The sequence below is a fragment of the Ornithodoros turicata genome, chromosome 6, assembly GCF_037126465.1.
Source record: "Ornithodoros turicata isolate Travis chromosome 6, ASM3712646v1, whole genome shotgun sequence".
Classification (NCBI taxonomy): Eukaryota; Metazoa; Arthropoda; class Arachnida; order Ixodida; family Argasidae; genus Ornithodoros; species Ornithodoros turicata.
In genome coordinates, this window is record NC_088206.1 from 65,261,068 (window position 1) to 65,277,932 (window position 16,865).

The 16,865-nt window shown below is 47.8% G+C and overlaps 1 protein-coding gene and 1 long non-coding RNA gene across 2 annotated transcripts in view; one reads left to right on the top strand and one right to left on the bottom strand.

Annotated features, from left to right (window-relative positions):
• Positions 1-16,865, top strand: part of LOC135397065 (uncharacterized) — a 167,435-nt gene that overhangs the window by 128,350 nt on the left and 22,220 nt on the right. The gene's annotated exons all lie outside the window — the stretch shown is intronic.
• On the bottom strand, positions 1,407-15,477 carry LOC135397457 (uncharacterized). The gene is made up of 5 exons (XM_064629061.1): positions 15,402-15,477; positions 15,222-15,284; positions 6,878-6,955; positions 4,235-4,288; positions 1,407-1,490 (listed from the first exon to the last, which is right to left on the bottom strand). The coding sequence occupies exons 1-5, from the start codon at positions 15,456-15,458 to the stop codon at positions 1,407-1,409; spliced, it is 336 nt and encodes a 111-aa protein (XP_064485131.1). The 5' UTR covers positions 15,459-15,477.

The window sequence follows — 16,865 nt, forward strand, 5'->3', positions numbered from 1 at the left end:
AGGCAGTCAAATACGAGTTTGGCTAACGTTTCGTGTGTATTTCTCTTCGAATAAACACCTATATTAAATGTCAGAGCCACCATGAGAGCGGACAGAAGAAGTAATCACATACATGAAGCCCCCGCATGTGGGAACGCGAATGTGCTGTGGGAACACCACATCGTGCTGTGTGCTATGGGAACCCAACATGAAAAAGCAGGTATTGGAATATTCATTCCGCACTTTGGCATACGCACTAGTAGACCTCTTTGCTCTTCTACTTACGTACCAACCTGCTTCACTGAACTACTTGCAATTCTATTTGCCCTTCAGGCTGTATATCATCCTGTTGCGAAATCAACGCATATTTGTGAGTGTTGAGAATTCATTGATTTGTGCAAATAAAGGTTTGCCCAAGTTGTGTACCGTATGTGTGCCTATCCCGTTGCATTCACTCTGATATCATTCCGACGTACTTGCAAGCCGCGGCTTCTCTGACTGTGCGGCTTATGCGCCACAAGTTTTCCCAAATGGGGGAAAACAGTGACTTGCTTCCCCACCTTCAGTGCGGCTAACGCGCATCAAAACACGGTATATAAACATTTAATGGTTTTTAACGAGGATTTTCTCCCATTCTGCCACTCACTTTTGGCTAAAATCAACTAATGAAGAAGTTAACTAACACATTTTGGGCAAGTAGTCGTATTGGAGCAGCTATGTACCATCTTCGAGAGGGTCGTATAAATGAACTGAAAGAACGACAACTGTGCTGCTGTTACAGCTTTTTATAAAAACCCGTAAAAGACAAATAAAAAACCGCTCTGCACAACGCCCAGTGGAATGTGGAATGATATGCGACACTAGAATCGGATACATTACAGCCTACAATATTATCACAACGAGAACATTCACAAGCATACTGTAACATTGAACACTCTGTTATCGTGTACAGAAACCTACAGTGACGCAGCTGTGCCTATAAAAAGCTGAGGCAGCTAGACAGTTGAGAAAACGGTACTTACCCTGGAGCTAGCCATGCCTCCATTACAGCTGTGTATTACCGATGTGTGGTGAGGCTTTGAAAAGCTTTATACACATACAAGACCAACGGATTTTGGGAAGTCAGCTTCGATCTACGTATTGCAGCGCGCCGTGATGCAGCAATGTGGAAATGAAAGTAGGCAAGCTAAAAGATATTCTGTTGGTTTTCTTTGTGCTTTAATGGCAGCAAGTTGATTGGAGAGACGAAGTAAGTGAGAGGATCGCGTGTCTGATCGTGATCTCGAACTAAAGCCGCGCGAAAAAGCGTGGTCTGGAAGAATGTGCTATTCAATAATGTGGCATTTCCCGATACTGAGATTTTCATCTCGCTTATTCCATAGAAAAGTCGATTAGTATACAAGGTGTAGGATGCAACTTTTTATTTCTCATCCGGTAACGAAGTCTTTGAGGAATGTTACCAATACCAGCATCTCGTCCTGGTCAGCGGGGAGCAGATTTTTTGCGCAGGCCTGAAAACATGAAGAATGTCACAAACTCCGAACACAAATGCTTGTTTTGTGAAAGCTGCGCTAATACGATTACTGAGACTGTTCGGAAAAGTCAGTTTTATTTACAGTCACGTACAGTAGGTGGCGCTCGTTATAAAAAGTCTGAAGTTCTTTTTTTCACACATAGAGGGAATCTGGCGTAAGCGGTTAGTCCTATAGGACTATGAGGAAGTGTCCGGACCTCTCATTGTTTACAAACAAATGACGTCAGATGCTACAACAGCGCCACCAACTTGGTAGACTGGAATTAGTACGCAGGGAAAGGTAACGGAATCTTTTTCGTTTCCGTTACAACCTCCGTTACTGGCCCTTATTTATTGTTGAACCAGTTACCACCATTGTTGCTTTCATTTCCGTTACATTTCCCTTTCGGTTTTGCGTTTCGGTTCCACCGCCCCACCTCCAGCTTTTTGTTTTCCTTTTTTCTTTTCTTTAAAAAAACACCATTGACACCGTGACAAAGCTTAATCCTTTTACAATGAAGTCTATTTTGAGGACTCCAGGGATACATGCATACAAAGACAATGTTTATTCAAAACACACATATAGGTACGTGATTTCTGTGAACAGCTGATATGAACATGGCTTCCAGGAATGTTACTCACGATGAGAGAGGCGGTACCCGAGACGGGGAGGGAGAGAGACGACGCAACAAGAATTCTCGAACACAGCAAAAAATTTTATTTACCAGAGCTCTATATATTCAAAAACCTCCGGAGAGGAGGAAGAGGAAGGAGGGAAGGCTTGCTTACGCAGTTGCCACGTGTACTAATCTCACAGGTCTCCCTGAGCAACCTACGCCAAGTGTTCTTTTCTTTGCACAAAACTTGGGTCTCGGGGAAAACCGGCTTACAGCCTCTGCATTCACGGAGATGCTGCACGAGTTCGCTCGACACAAAGCTCCGTTCATTGTTGCGCGTGTGTTCCCGTAAACGGTCATTGAGGCAGCGTCCCGTTTGCCCTACATAGCAAAAGCCGCATTCAAGGGGGATAGAATAGACAACAGAGCGGTTACAGGGCACTAGCGGGTCACGGTGCTTGACATTGCATCCCTTAAAAACAGAAGAAAATGGTGTTAACTTGCTTAGCTTCAAAGCATTTGAAAAAACGATCTTTATGCCGAAATCCTTGGCGACTGCATAAATGTTGTGCGACACAGAGTGATGGTACGGGATGACAGCAATTTGACCAGAGTGAGATTGGGGGACATCTGAAGAACAAGTGTTGCGATAAAATAGCTTTCGAAACAACATAAGAGCCCTAGCAGAAATGACATCATAACCATACCCAGCAGAACATAATCTGGAGCATTGGCGCAACAAACTGAAATTGACATGATGGAAGCAACTTTTTGTCACAGAAGCGTTCAACAACGATGATATAATACCGGATTTGACAATCTTAGAGTGTGAGCTAGAACGAGGCAGAAGAGGCTTGGCACCATCCTTACCGTAACACCAACAAATGCCTGACAGAGAGTCTCAGAGAGTCTCGGGTACCGCCTCTCTCATCATGCACCAGCTTGTCAGCGCCCTGTCACTTCTTTCGATGTTACTCACGCTTGCAACTTCCAGGTCACCATAAGCGTAGGGGAACTATGATTCTTCTGTTTACTGTATACTACTTACTTATATGCTCGAGTTTGATAGTTCATTTTAGTTTTCGTTTTTCAGTTAATTTTAGTTTGCTTCATTGAAGTTTATTCCATAAATTTATCTACATGATATGGTGAAGAATTGCAATAATTCGGGTCATGCGGTACCCGAATTATTACCGTAAATTATTGTCGTTTCCGTTTCCGTTTCAGGTATTCTAACTGTGCGATATCCGTTTCCGTTTCTGATACCGTTACCTGCTATATTTCCGGTATAATACCGTTTCCGTTTCTGTTACATTTCCTTGATTAGTAGAATAAAAAATTAACAAGTAGCAAGAAGGTCACATTAAAGTGCAGCAGTTTATCTGCGAATAATTTGATATAGCTTCTTACATATTATTAGCTGAATGACCTTGTTCCGCTCCAGTTTCTGCGCCTTCTCTAAAGATGGCTACAGGTCTCTTCCATGTTTGTGACCCGAGGAATTCGGGCATCTCTCGGAGTACACGTGGCGTTTCTCCACAAAGCTTGCGCGAACTCTGTCGTACCAACAAACCATATTCCGCTCAGGACTACAACATTCACTTTTCAGACAAAGCAGCCCTTGGGTGGGAGCCTTTTATTTCCGTGATGAACTTGGAATGCGGAGCATGCTGAGAAAAGGTGTCTTAGAACGCGAACTCACTTGGGTGTACCTATTACAAAGAAGCGATCCGTGAATCACCCGAAGGCCACTCGCCAGAGGTAGGTTCCCAGCTCGCTTTCGTCCAACCGTGTTGAAAATACAGGCACTATCGTCGAGAAACATGATTTGACGCTCGATCTAGGTGTGCGCCACCATTCTGTGCACGTGCAGCATGGTCGCCATATGGCGGGCTAGTCGTGATGAGCTGCTGGGGTAGCCGATACGAGACGCTCTCTTGCGGCTTCGTTTAAGTGCCATCATGTTTGTTATTAAATGACTGCGTCAGACTCACGTAATATTAGCGCTCAGTTTCCGTGGGAAATATAAGTGTTCTTGAACGACATACTATCCTACTATGAAGTTTGCGCAGTTTACGTGACACGATTGGTGGTCCAGTTTGCATTCTGCGTACATTTGGCTTACCCCAAAAGACTTCACAACATCTTCCGCAATGAATCTGCCTTCGGCTAACACCCCCTGAAAATAGAAATGCCTGAATTAAAAGTGTCACGAAGGAAAAAGTCATTGTACTCTATGGCTCACTGCCAAACGCGTGCGAAATGCGATAGCATTGCAGCTGGCAAAGGAATGAATTGCTCACAGTTGTCAGGGGCCTCGTGCAGAAAATGGATGTCACCCGCAAACGCGTTCATTTCCTGTGAGCCATGTACTGCTTGCGACACGGTTGTCTGAACACAGCTCCCCGTGGTTTATCCCATCTCAAATCTCGAGGCGTTGCAAGATCATTTATTTCGAGCGAGAAACACGTGCAGCATATGGTCCACCTTTAAATACAATATTGGAAGTACGTATTCGATGGGAATCAAGGAAATATAGACTGCAGCATTACTGCAGGGCGATTTCAGACAACCGTGTCGCGAGTATAGTACTCTTCGGTGCACATTTCTAAACATCTGGCCGAGAGTAATGCTGGCACGGTTTGTGGTACGCCTGTTCCTGGCGTTCTCGGCAGAACGCCACTTACATTCCTCATCTTTGGCCAACGCGTGTAGGAATGACGGCATATCTGTGAGCGCTTTACTCTAGTTCACGATGGCTATACTACATTGCAGCTATACTATATATATGCCCCGCAGCATGCCTCCTACGCTGTTAACTCTTCGGGGTCCGTGCCCATACGGCGTGAACGACATCACGGAGAAAAGCACTGCGCAGACACTCGAATCCAGTTGTCGAATCGAATTCGCCCATGGAAACGGGTCGATTCGCTATAGGAGAGCGTATCGTATTCAACCCCTCTAAACAGATGTGTATCGAATCGAGATGGTGCATACGCATCCGGATAGTGCAAGATGCACGTATAGAGGAATGAAGGGAGGATTATGTGAAGTGTGTCTGTCTGTGCGTGAGGGGGGTGGGGGGGGGGGGGACGTTCGCTGCGGCTCAGTTGCGTCGCCTGCTACTGCCAATCAGGTTGACAAAATGGCGATATTCCGGAGTTCCCAGCCACACCCTGTTTTGGATGTATACGGGCTAGTCTACACAGACAGGAGCAGCAAGGCTCTACAGCGGAGTTCATTTTGAAGTACGCGTGGACATGCGGTGCAGACTTCAACCTCCACTACACAGTCCACAGTCCAGTGTCCACAGCACAGTCCACTACACAGTCCACTCCAGCTATCGCATCTTCCGGTCGTCCTCCGTCGGTGCAGCCATCCATCGGACGCGGATCCAATGAACCTCTGCGGTAGCCGGTCCCTGCGGTAGCGACGTCCTTGGCAGCCCATGACATCCAGGCAGTAAAACCACGCTCTAGACCCTCGTTTGCGCTTACGCCTCAATGTTTCCCACCATGCTTCCCACACCAGGTGTGGGGCAGCTCACCGTGAGCTGAACGGGCCTATTCACCACACGTAGCACCGGTAGCGGCACCATATTTACAGAACTGCGCCTCCAACTTTCCAATATGACACGGCTGCGGGCCCGATGCTGAACTGAACATACTGTTCGATATCGTTATTATTCGAAGTGGGCGCGTTCCAATCGTCACGTCACGGCACGTGAAAACTGTTCCGGTAAGCTGGAATCTCAAAGAAATGGCGCGACTGGTCATTGTACGAGAGCTCGATCGTGACGAATCACAGCGAAGCCCCCCCCCCTAACATCACCCCCCCCCCCCTTATCGCGCGGTACGAAGTAACGAAAATTTGAGCCCCGGTCTCCGTGTAAACGCTTTCTGTCCCGTTTCGTCTCGATTCGATGCGCTTGTGTCGTGTTCATGAAAACGAGGCTACTGAGCGAGCGCGCCCGTAACAGCGTTTCTTTTCAGCACAGGCGACGCGGTGCACGAGGGGACCAGGGCGCCCCTCTCTGCTTCTGGCTACAAACTGACGCGACACGCCTTCACCGATGCTTCCAAAGTGCGTTAAAGGGACGATCGCATCCAGAGACCCATCTACGAAACCGATATGACTATGTTCGGCATCGACCGACAATGTACTTAGCTAATTTTTTCGACCGAAATGTGCTTAGATTTTAAACAAACGAAGTTCTAACATCCGCGCTGATTCCGAAGCTGTAGAGGCGTGACGTCACTCCCTAAGCGGAGGAGTGAGAGGGCGGAGTCCAGAGGAGAAAGGTGCCGTCCCGACGGGGGAAGCCACGTAATTCTATGAAACGCCCGCACGGCCGCTGCATTCCTTTTCTCAAGGCCGTGCCCTCATTGGTTCTTAGAGAGTGACGTTTTCTCGTTTTCGCAGAGAGCGAATTCCGGCATACTGTCATCATCCGGAATCTGCTCTTTTCATGTATTCCATCGCATAACAGTCAAACAATGCCTCTATTTCGCGTGGGGTTTTCAATACTGTGGTCGGTGGTCCACGAGGAATAAAATGGCAGTATAGTTTCGAAATCGACTGGAACGGAAGCCAACTTGCCTTTAAACGAATGTCGCCGCACTTAAAAGTCACGTGTCCATGAAACGTTACCTTGGGATTCGTGCAAGGACGTTGTCATCGAATGAATGAAAGACAACCCTAGCAGGTTATTTGCTGCGGTGTTTGTCTCAAAGAGAGTTCTCGTGTAGAATTGCGAGGTTCTCCGTACCGGAAAAAGGATCTCCAATAACTTGAGGTATTTCTCCAAACAGACCCAGAATTCTTCTCGCAGCTCTTGTAGAGTAGCCTAAAGAAAACGATAAATAATTCTATTGGGTGTACAACGCAGTCTGGGGCCCTATTCCGAGACGCGGGCGAGCGCCAACGTAGTGTCGATACAGGGGTATCGGTAGAAGGCGATTACGAGCACCGGGAGTGACACCTTCCAGTTTTGGTATTCCCACGTCGCTTTTAGCGACAAAGCGCTTGGTCTGTTGACTGTCGTTAGACGTTAAGACGTCTGAGAACGAGACGCCGCGCTCTCAGCCAATAGCGCAGCAGGTGGAGAATCACGCGGAATGCCCCTTGTTTTGGAAGCAGACGACGGTGCTTTGACGATGGAGAAGAAGTCTCGCGCTTCTTGCTCAACGCACGAATAATATGAAACGGTGTTGCAGTTCATGATCGAGCACCGCAATTTATTCACGGGCATTTTGCTGGCGGCCTTCACGCAATTAGACAGGCAAAGGGAGTGGGCAGAATTAGCCGCGGTATTAAATCGCCGGCTAATGAGCTGTCAGGACAGTTGGCAAGCGGAGCAATGTGAGCTTTACGCAGAGCTTTGTGTAATCAAGTTAAAATCCGGGCGGGTTGGTGATCCATTCTAAAAACGATAAAAAAAGAACGGTGCAAGGGGACAACGAGAAGGAAGGGAGAGGGTATTTTTGTATTATAAGCGGGGATGCTTTGCAAATAAGTCTTTGGTTGGCAGTCAGTGCTGCGTTTGTATCGTCTGTTTTTTTTTTTCCTTTCATTGTCCCCTTGCACTCAGTTTTTTTTTATCGTTTTTATGAAACACCCTTGTGTATCGTGCTGAGAATCTGGACATGGATGATAGTGAGGTATAGCCTCCGCGGTGAAGCAGTTTCACGAAAGACGTCTCATTTGACAAAAGCGCGTTGTCAAATGAGACGTCTTTCGTGAAACTGCTTCACCGCGGAGGCTATACCTCACTATGTCGCCCGATCTAAACACCGGCGCCAACCGTGGCGGTGTCGATAGGAGCCACGCAAAGTAACTTGCAGCCATCTTGACAGCTTTCGCTCCTCTTAACGACAGTACGGCACATCATAACGATAGGGTCGAGGCCGTTGTTCCCGTGATCGACACCGTTGTTTACGGACGACGCGTTTGGAGCGCAGGGAATACCAAATTCTCATCGCTAGCGTTACGTTGCGTCATATACCACGTCCGCTCGCTCCCGAACGACACGTTCGCGCTACCGACACGGATCAGAATAGGGCTGTTGCAGTGAAGTTTGCACAGCGCCATTTCGGCCCAAACGGCCACGGATCCCAACAGTAGGTAGTTTCATCAGCGTGTTTTGCATGGTGTTTCAAACGGTGTGGCGCCGAGGAAAGCTACAAAACCTGTAGGAAATCCACAGAAAAAGCGGTGCTTCTTGAAAAGTGGGAGCAACTCGAGACCGTGTATTTGAAAGTGCCGCGTCGTCTGCTAAACTACCGAGTGTTGCATAATTTGGGGCGCTGACGTTGGTGCTCACTCGCGCCACGTGGCCCAGACAAACAGGCCCATAGGGCCCCAGGTATCGTGTGAAAATCAGCAGTGTGCAGGATGAAGTATACCCTTATCACCTGAGAGCGATGATAACGACGACGATGATGATCAATGCTATCATAACCAGTAAACTGACAGAAGTTAGTTTACGAGAGCCCGATGCCTCGTGTTACCCCTAAATTTTTACCTCCACCGTGGTGGGCGCTCTGTGTCCCCTGTATGCTCCCACTGTGGCCAGGATGAAACGGCCCAACACTTCCTGCTCCTCTGCCCTCATTAGAACCGTCTCCGTCTGTTTATCTTCGCTGCCATATCCTGGGAGCATCTCATACCGAGCTGTGCAATAGGTCTGTGGCAGCAGGTCTCGTGTATCTTACATCCTTCTCTCGAACCGATTTTAAACGCTTTCTCCGTGCTCTCTCACACGTACACGCATACATCCCCAAATACGTACGTACTTATGTATGCGTACATACGTCAGTTGACATCTCCGTTCACGCTGTTATGGACTAAAGAACGTAATTCCAACCAATTGTCCTGGCCAATCTCCCTTAGTGGCTCACGGCCATCTTTTCAGATGAAGAAGAAGAAGAATGTTCCGTGACGGATTTCGGATGATGCATCTGGTAATCCGAGCGAGAGCGTCCAGGTCCAGTGCACGATCTATTGGGGGAGTCGTTCTGGGACAGTCATCACCCGAATTTGTCGGACGATCTACCGGCTCTACAGCTCTTCTACGAGGCTCGCTCGCACTCGCTACGCATTGTGCGTTCGTGAGCTTCCGACAGCGTCGTTGGCGTCGTCGCTCACTTTTGTCTGATCACAAGCCTTTTCTATAACTCGAAGCCTCTGAAAGTGAACAATGTTCTTTTCTATAGTTTTTGTTTTGCACAACTTCGATCTTCGAAAGTGAACACTGGGTACAGTGAGACACGAGGACAGTGTGACAGCAGGAAAGTGGACATAAGGGCAGTACCTGCAGGAACCGTGACGCAGTTTTTATCTTTTATCGCCTTTCTTGGATTCAGAAATTTGAAAGTGAGTTTTAGCGTACATTCCGGGTGCTCGGGTGAAACCTGCTCTCATGCAAGTCATTCATGTCAGGGCCTAACAAAACACTTATGCACAGTTTCTACATAATTAAACGATAAAGCTGTTCGTTCTTCAATCATTTTGCAGTTTACGCAAACGGAAGAGCACTAAAAGGAGCCGGGAGCGAGCGAAACAAGTACAGAACCGGCGTTCCTGTCCAGAGTATAGTCACGGGCTCTACCGCCATCTTTCGTCGCACGAGGGAAATCGAGCCTCGACGAGGGCTCGTTTCGTTCCATTGGTAAGCGCGCGATCTGACAGGCATTCATTTATGGTGAGCTAGAGCTAGAGCTAGAGCTAGAGCTAGAGATCTAGCTCACCATAATTCATTTCTAAAAATGAATGCCTGTCAGATCGCGCGCTTACCGAGGGGGCGTTGCACAAGCATAGCCTGCGAGAAGTAGGTCACATTTTCCTCTTTGTCATTCACATTATCGGTGTCAATTGAACTTTCATCGCTAGGGGAAGATGGGGCAAAATGGGGTACATAAGGGGAAAACGATAAAAGTTGTCACTACGGAAATGAAGGAGAAACTGGTGGGGTCTTTACTTCAGTGCACGCATTTATCCCTCTGCTATATGGTGATGATTGCACGGCAGCCAGAACAATCCCGGACGGCACATTCAATGCATTTACTATAGGGGTATAACAAACGTCCCATTTTGCCTACCCCAATCGGGCTAAACGGAACAGTGGTACGGGGCCGAATGGGGAGAGTTCACGTAAGGTACTTGAGATAACCGTAGGGTGGGTTCAACAAACCTCTTTAATAGAAGACTGAACAGGAAACGGACATGGCTTCAACAGCCCAAGAACTCAAAGAATAACTGGCACACGCCAGAGTAGAATATGGTGCTCTCGCGCATCTTCTTCTTGGTAGCCGCGCCACCACAATACCTCCCCCTTTAAGTCGGTTGGAACCGATCTACCGGCCGACGCCTCCTGACCGGATACCTACGTGTGGGTGTACTCAAAGGAGGAGACTTTTCTCCTGAAGGAGCAGCTCCTGCCACTTGAGACGGCTGGGCATCTTGCGTCGTACGGTGGTGGCCGTCCTCACTGCAAGTGTCGTCAACTTCCGGGAAGGGTAGAGGAAATGTTGGTTCTTCCGGTGGCTCATGTTCTGTCGGGGGTTTGGGGAGTGATTCAGTATCCCAGGTATCGGAAGACTCTCTTGCCTTGAGATGGTCTTTGTGTACCCGTTGTACCTTCCCAGAAAGATCCCGAACCTTGAAAATGACTGATCCTTCTTTGTCCACAACAGTGCCACATTTCCAATGACCTTTCTGATGAGGGTCCAGCATCCACACCTTCGCGTTGCTTCCAAACGACCTGTCGCGCGCTCGCCTGTCATGACATCTCTTTTGACGTTCCCTGGCACCTGAAAACATCACCAAAGGGATTGGTCCAGGTGGTCGCACAAGATCCAAAACAGAGCGGTAGTGTCTGCCATTGAGAAGCTCACAGGGTGGACGCCCTGTGGTCACATGGGGAGTGACTCGGTACTTGAAGAGGAATTCCCCTATGCTTTCCCTTCCCCCTCCGCTTGAACGGCGCAGAGCAGTCTTAAATGTCCGCACAAAATTCTCTGCCAATCCGTTTGATTTGGGATGGTAAGGGGGCGTTAGCACATGGTGAATTCCCTGGTCTTCGAGAAATTTCCGAAACTGTTGACTTGTGAACGGAGGTCCGTTGTCCGTCACGAAAACTTCAGGGAGCCCATTTTGAGTGAAGATGTCTCTGAGCGTGTCTATCGTTTTGTCTGCAGTCGTTGTTGTCATAGTCCTCACGTCTGGCCACTTGCTAAAGCTGTCGATGACTATGAGATAATGCTTCCCATGAAGCTCCGCAAAATCTGCGTGCAGACGATACCACGGCTTATCCGGCGGCTCCCATTGGTGAAGTGGCACAGGAACCTCTTGCGCTGCAACGGACGCACATTGATCGCAACCTCTCACTCTGGATTCAATGTCTTTGTCCAGCCCTGGCCACCACAGATATGAGCGAGCCAACATCTTCATTTTATTTTGTCCTACATGACACTCGTGGAGCGTATCCAGAAGGGCTGCGCGATACTTTTGAGGTATAACGGTGCGTAGGCCCCAAAGAACGCACTCACGGTGTGTTGTAAGTTCAGCTCGTCGTTGCCAGTACAGAACCAACTCCTGTTCTACGCGTTCGGGCCAGCCACTTGCAATGTACTCTTTTACTTGCTTCAAGTATCGATCCTGAAGAGTCGCCTCAGCAATCTGCTTAGCTCTGACTGGAAGAGTGTGCATGCGAAAATCCTGCACCGCATTAATCTCCTCGTCCACAACGTTGAAAATACCTTCTTCCATTTGCTGATCGAACTCCAGATCGGCGCCTTCGGGCAACCTAGACAGGCCATCTGCATTTGCGATGTTCGTCGTCGATTTAAACTGTATGTCGAACGCGTAGCTCATTAGAATGATGGCCCACCGTTGCAGACGACTCGCCGTTGTCGCGGGAATGCCCTTTGAGGGTCCAAAAATTACAGTTAACGGCTTGTGGTCGGTGAAGAGTGTAAACTTCCGTCCCCACAAATACTGATGAAATTTTCGGACGCCAAAAATAATAGCAAGGGCTTCCCGTTCTATTTGAGCATATTTTGTCTGGGCTGGTGTCAGTGTCTTCGAAGCGTGCGCAATCGGTCGGTCTTCGCCGTTGATGCGATGATAGATGACGGCCCCAATACCTTTCGAAGAAGCATCCACCGCCAGAAATATGTCCTTCCGTGGATCATAATGGGTGAGTACTTCAGCGGAGGCGAGCTTCCTCTTGATTGTTTCAAACGCATCTACGCAAGACGCAGACCATTGCCAAGATGTCGACTTCTTGAGTAGGCTGTTGAGTGGAGCACAAATATCGGACAAAGACGGCAGATACTTTCCGTAGTGCTGTACCAGCCCCAAAAATGAGCGCAGTTCTGAAACTTGTGTTGGCGGTGGCATGTTCAGAATCGCTGATACTTTTTTGGGTGATGGTCGGAAACCTTCCGCAGTAACCACGTGTCCCAAATACTCAACCTGCCGCTGCAGGAAGGCACATTTCTCCCTCTTGAGAGTGAAGCCGAACTCGCGGAGACGTGACAAAACTTGCTCTAAGGTTTCCAGATGCTCTTTGTCGTTTCGGCCAGTCACGATGATGTCATCGAGATAACAGGCTACAGAAGGAATCCCTGCGATCACCTGTTCCATGGTACGCTGGAAAACGGCTGGGGCAGATGCGATGCCGAAGGGCATTCGATTGAATTGAAAAAGGCCCTTGTGAGTATTGATCACCAAGATTTTCTTAGCTTCTTCGTCCAGCTCCATCTGTAGGTATGCTTCGGACAAGTCTAATTTCGTGAACTTTTCACCGCCATTTAATGTCGCCAGAAGTTCTTCAGGTCTAGGTAACGGGTACTGTGCGATTTCGATCTGCGGATTCACAGTGACGCTGAAGTCTCCGCAGACTCGTACGGCTCCATTTGGCTTGGGCACCACTACAATGGGAGTGGCCCATTCCGACACCTCGATAGGTTCCAGCACCCCATTCTGTACTTGCCGTTGCAGGTCAGCTTCAACCGCTTCCCGAGACGCAAAAGGGATCGGCCGGGGCTTGAAGAATTTCGGCTCAGCGTCTTTCTTGAGATGAAGGTGGACTAAAGCCTTGGTGCACCTTCCTAGTTGGCTTCGAAAAAGATCCGAGTACGTTCCTAAGACGCCTTCCAACTTCGGAGCTGTCAATATCTTGCCCACGAATAATGTGTTGAGGTCGATGCCAAGCTCACGTATCCAATCCCTTCCAAGCAGATTGGTATGTTCCATCCGGGTAAAGAGTGCCTGAAGCTTTTCTACCCTTCCACCTATGGAAACATCGAGATCTGCTGCTCCACGAAGTGGTATCTCGTCCTTGTTGAAAGCACGAAGACGGTACGGAGATTGGTATAGCTCTGGCTCACCCAACCTCTTGAACGTCCTTTCATCCAGAAGTGTTGCCCGCGATCCCGTATCGACCTGCAGGATGACGTCCTTGTCTTTGATACTACAAGCAATGAACTTCCCGTCTTGGTCGTCCGCAAGAAACACGTCGGTCACAAGCTTCACCTTCCGAAAATGTTTACCTTTCTTCCGCGTTCCCTGTGAAGCGGATGAACGACACATTTTCGAGATGTGTCCAGTTTTGCCACAGGCGTGACAGTCCTCGTTGCGGAATCTGCACGTTTCTTGCGAGTGGTTTGAATTTCCACACCGGAAACATCGTTCCTTGCTCTCCGGCTTGACTGTCACCTTGTGCACAGAGGGTTCTGCATGCAACTGCTTCGACTCTGCCTCCGCGGCCAGAAAACTTTCAGCGAGCCGGATCGCTGTGTCCATTGTCAAGGTCTTTTCCAGAACAAGTCGCGCGCGGATGCGCTGATCCCGGAGGCCTACGATGAACGCTGTCATCAGGGAACATGCTCGGACGTCAGACTCTCCTTCATATTCACAGCGGAAAATGATTGCCGACAACCGCTCAACGAAATCCTTCACTGACTCACCGTCCTCTTGACGATTTGAGAAAAGCTTGTATCTCTCAAACTCCTTGAACCGTTTCGGAGTGAAATGGTCAGATAACGTTGCAGTAAGATCCTTGAAAGGTACCTCCATGATGTTCCTCGGTTGCAGCAGGTTATAGAGCCGCTTGAAGACTGCCGGACTCAGCGACGAAATTAGAAGTCCACTCTTGTCCGCATCGTCCGTGACTCTTGCCACACGTATAGCCGCTAGAAACCTGATCTCATAGAGGTTCCAATCTTCCTTGTCAGGATCAAACGTTCCAGGGCTGCGAAACCGCCGAACACCATCGTCCGAACCTGCTCCGGTTGAGATAACTCGAGACTCATCCCCCTGCATCTTCTGAGAAGTCCTTCGCTCGTCGCCAGTTGAGATAACCGTAGGGTGGGTTCAACAAACCTCTTTAATAGAAGACTGAACAGGAAACGGACATGGCTTCAACAGCCCAAGAACTCAAAGAATAACTGGCACACGCCAGAGTAGAATATGGTGCTCTCGCGCATCTTCTTCTTGGTAGCCGCGCCACCACAGTACTCATGAAATTGATAAGTACAAAGTATTGCTTCGTTTATACGCTTTGAAAACTGCCCGTGTACTGTGAGCAACACTACGTCGTACCGCGAACAAAGCAGACTCAGCTGAGACATAATAAGCCGTTAATATGAACCACAAAAGTCGCACACAACATCATCGCCAGTTTCATCGGTGCCAGCGCAGGAACTCACTCAGCGCCGGTGCTCACGTTAAACGGATGCTGTCCTTTCTGCGAGCTCATACGCTAGTCTCCGGACTTCAGAGCCTCGTAAACCCAAAGAATAAGCTCCCAATTTCATAGATGTTAGATGTACGTGGCCAACTCTTCCTCTAGTTCAAGAGAAAGGACAGACGTTACCGATGTGCTTGACGGAACCAGGGGCCTTCTTGTTTGTTTCACGAACGGTTCTACGGTGGTAAGCACGATCATCATCATCATCGTCGTCGTCAAAAGAAATGTCTTTTCTTTACTTTTCACAATTTATTTTAGTGTCCGTGAACAAATATTTTATTTTTGGCACGCTGGCAAGGCATGCAGACACATTCAATTATCTCATTGTATGTGGTACTCTCGTGGTACTCATACTCACATTCTTAAAGGGGTCCGCGTACCCGTAACACAACCGCACCGTGTGACACATCTGTGGAAGGTTCTGTAAGGCACGAAATCAAAGCACGTCCAGCAAGTGTTTATGACGACTTGTTACGTTATCAAAAGTCGTTTGCGCCATATCTTGAACAGTCGAGAAAAACAAGTTGTCATATCTTACGCGATATATTATGTCTGCCTTTATGTTCATATTGATCAAGGTATTCTTGCAAGCCATTATGAACGACGTTGCAACTCTGGCGCCCCTTGCCTTCGTCATAGGATCTGTTGTGCAAACACAGACAAGCATAACAGCCTTCCGCTGAAACGTAAACGGACACCTGAATTCCCGTTGCTAGTACCTTGACGTATAAAGCACAAAGAAAAATCTGGCCTTCAATAAAATACTATATTCACTACCAAACGAATATCTTAATTCCGTGTGGGCTTGTCAGTATCGTTTATATTATCGGGACAACCTGGAGCCTACAACTAAAGCTCCACGTAAAACGTAACGTGAGTTTGCAAAATACGCCTGAGGCTATAGATGTCACTTTCAATGAGGATAACAAATCGAATTCTGTCATATGTGCATGAATCACTTCATCGGTACGGCCCAGCGCTAGAAACCACTACCACCACCACCACCAAGACCTCCCTCAACATCAACAACAAACAAAAAAGTACCCAAGAAGAAACGTTAGGCCCAATTTACTTACGCATCTTGCCTGCACACCAATCAACACCAGAAGTACTCTGCACCCACAGCAAAATCACCGTCGTTAATGCTGCCAGCAGAGCTGCCATGCTGTTCGAAGTACTTGGCTTACAGCGGTTCACAGCACAGAGTACAGCAGTTCTGTACGTACTGAATATGTGTTTGAGTTCGAGAAGCGCCGGCACAACGATGCCCACGTGGGAGTTGAGTCAAGAAGTCTGTGATTGATGACCACCTAAACAAATATAGTCGGCCTATTTGATATGTACTAAACGCTTTCCAGGAACGCACGTTGTCCTTGTTTACAGCTCCGTGTTGCGAAATGACAGAGTATTATTTGTACACGCGGCTGTTTCTGTTCTTCTTTTATTTTCAGTGTTGTGAACGTAGGACGCGGTTTTCACATTTGCCGCTTTTATGGAGAACATGCAAGGATAGTGATGCGTGCACACGCAAGATTGTTCCGCGCAAGGTGCGTTTATTTCTGCGTCTTGTCGTGACAAACGATGGCATGACATTTATCCCGCGACATTCGTGTAGGTATGGGAATAAATACATTTTTTGAGTATTTAAATATAAATACAAAATACTCTGTTGAAAGACGTAAGTAATTTTCTGCATAAATAATTTTCAATTTGAGTATTTAAATACGAAATATAAATACAGTATTTAAATACTACAACAACTACCAAGAATACTGTGCGGAAGATGTCATCCGGAAATAATAATGATCGTAACAACAACTCAACAGTGAACAATACCATTTATTTGTTATTTATCGTGGCGATTTTAATATCAGAAGTTTCTCAAAGACTGCAGTTTCTAGGTATGTCCTGTTCGATTGTAGAATCAGATTTGCAAAGGAGAACACCTCCCTAACTGCCGATAAGGAAAGACTTCTATTAGATTTGACGAAGATGCAACAAG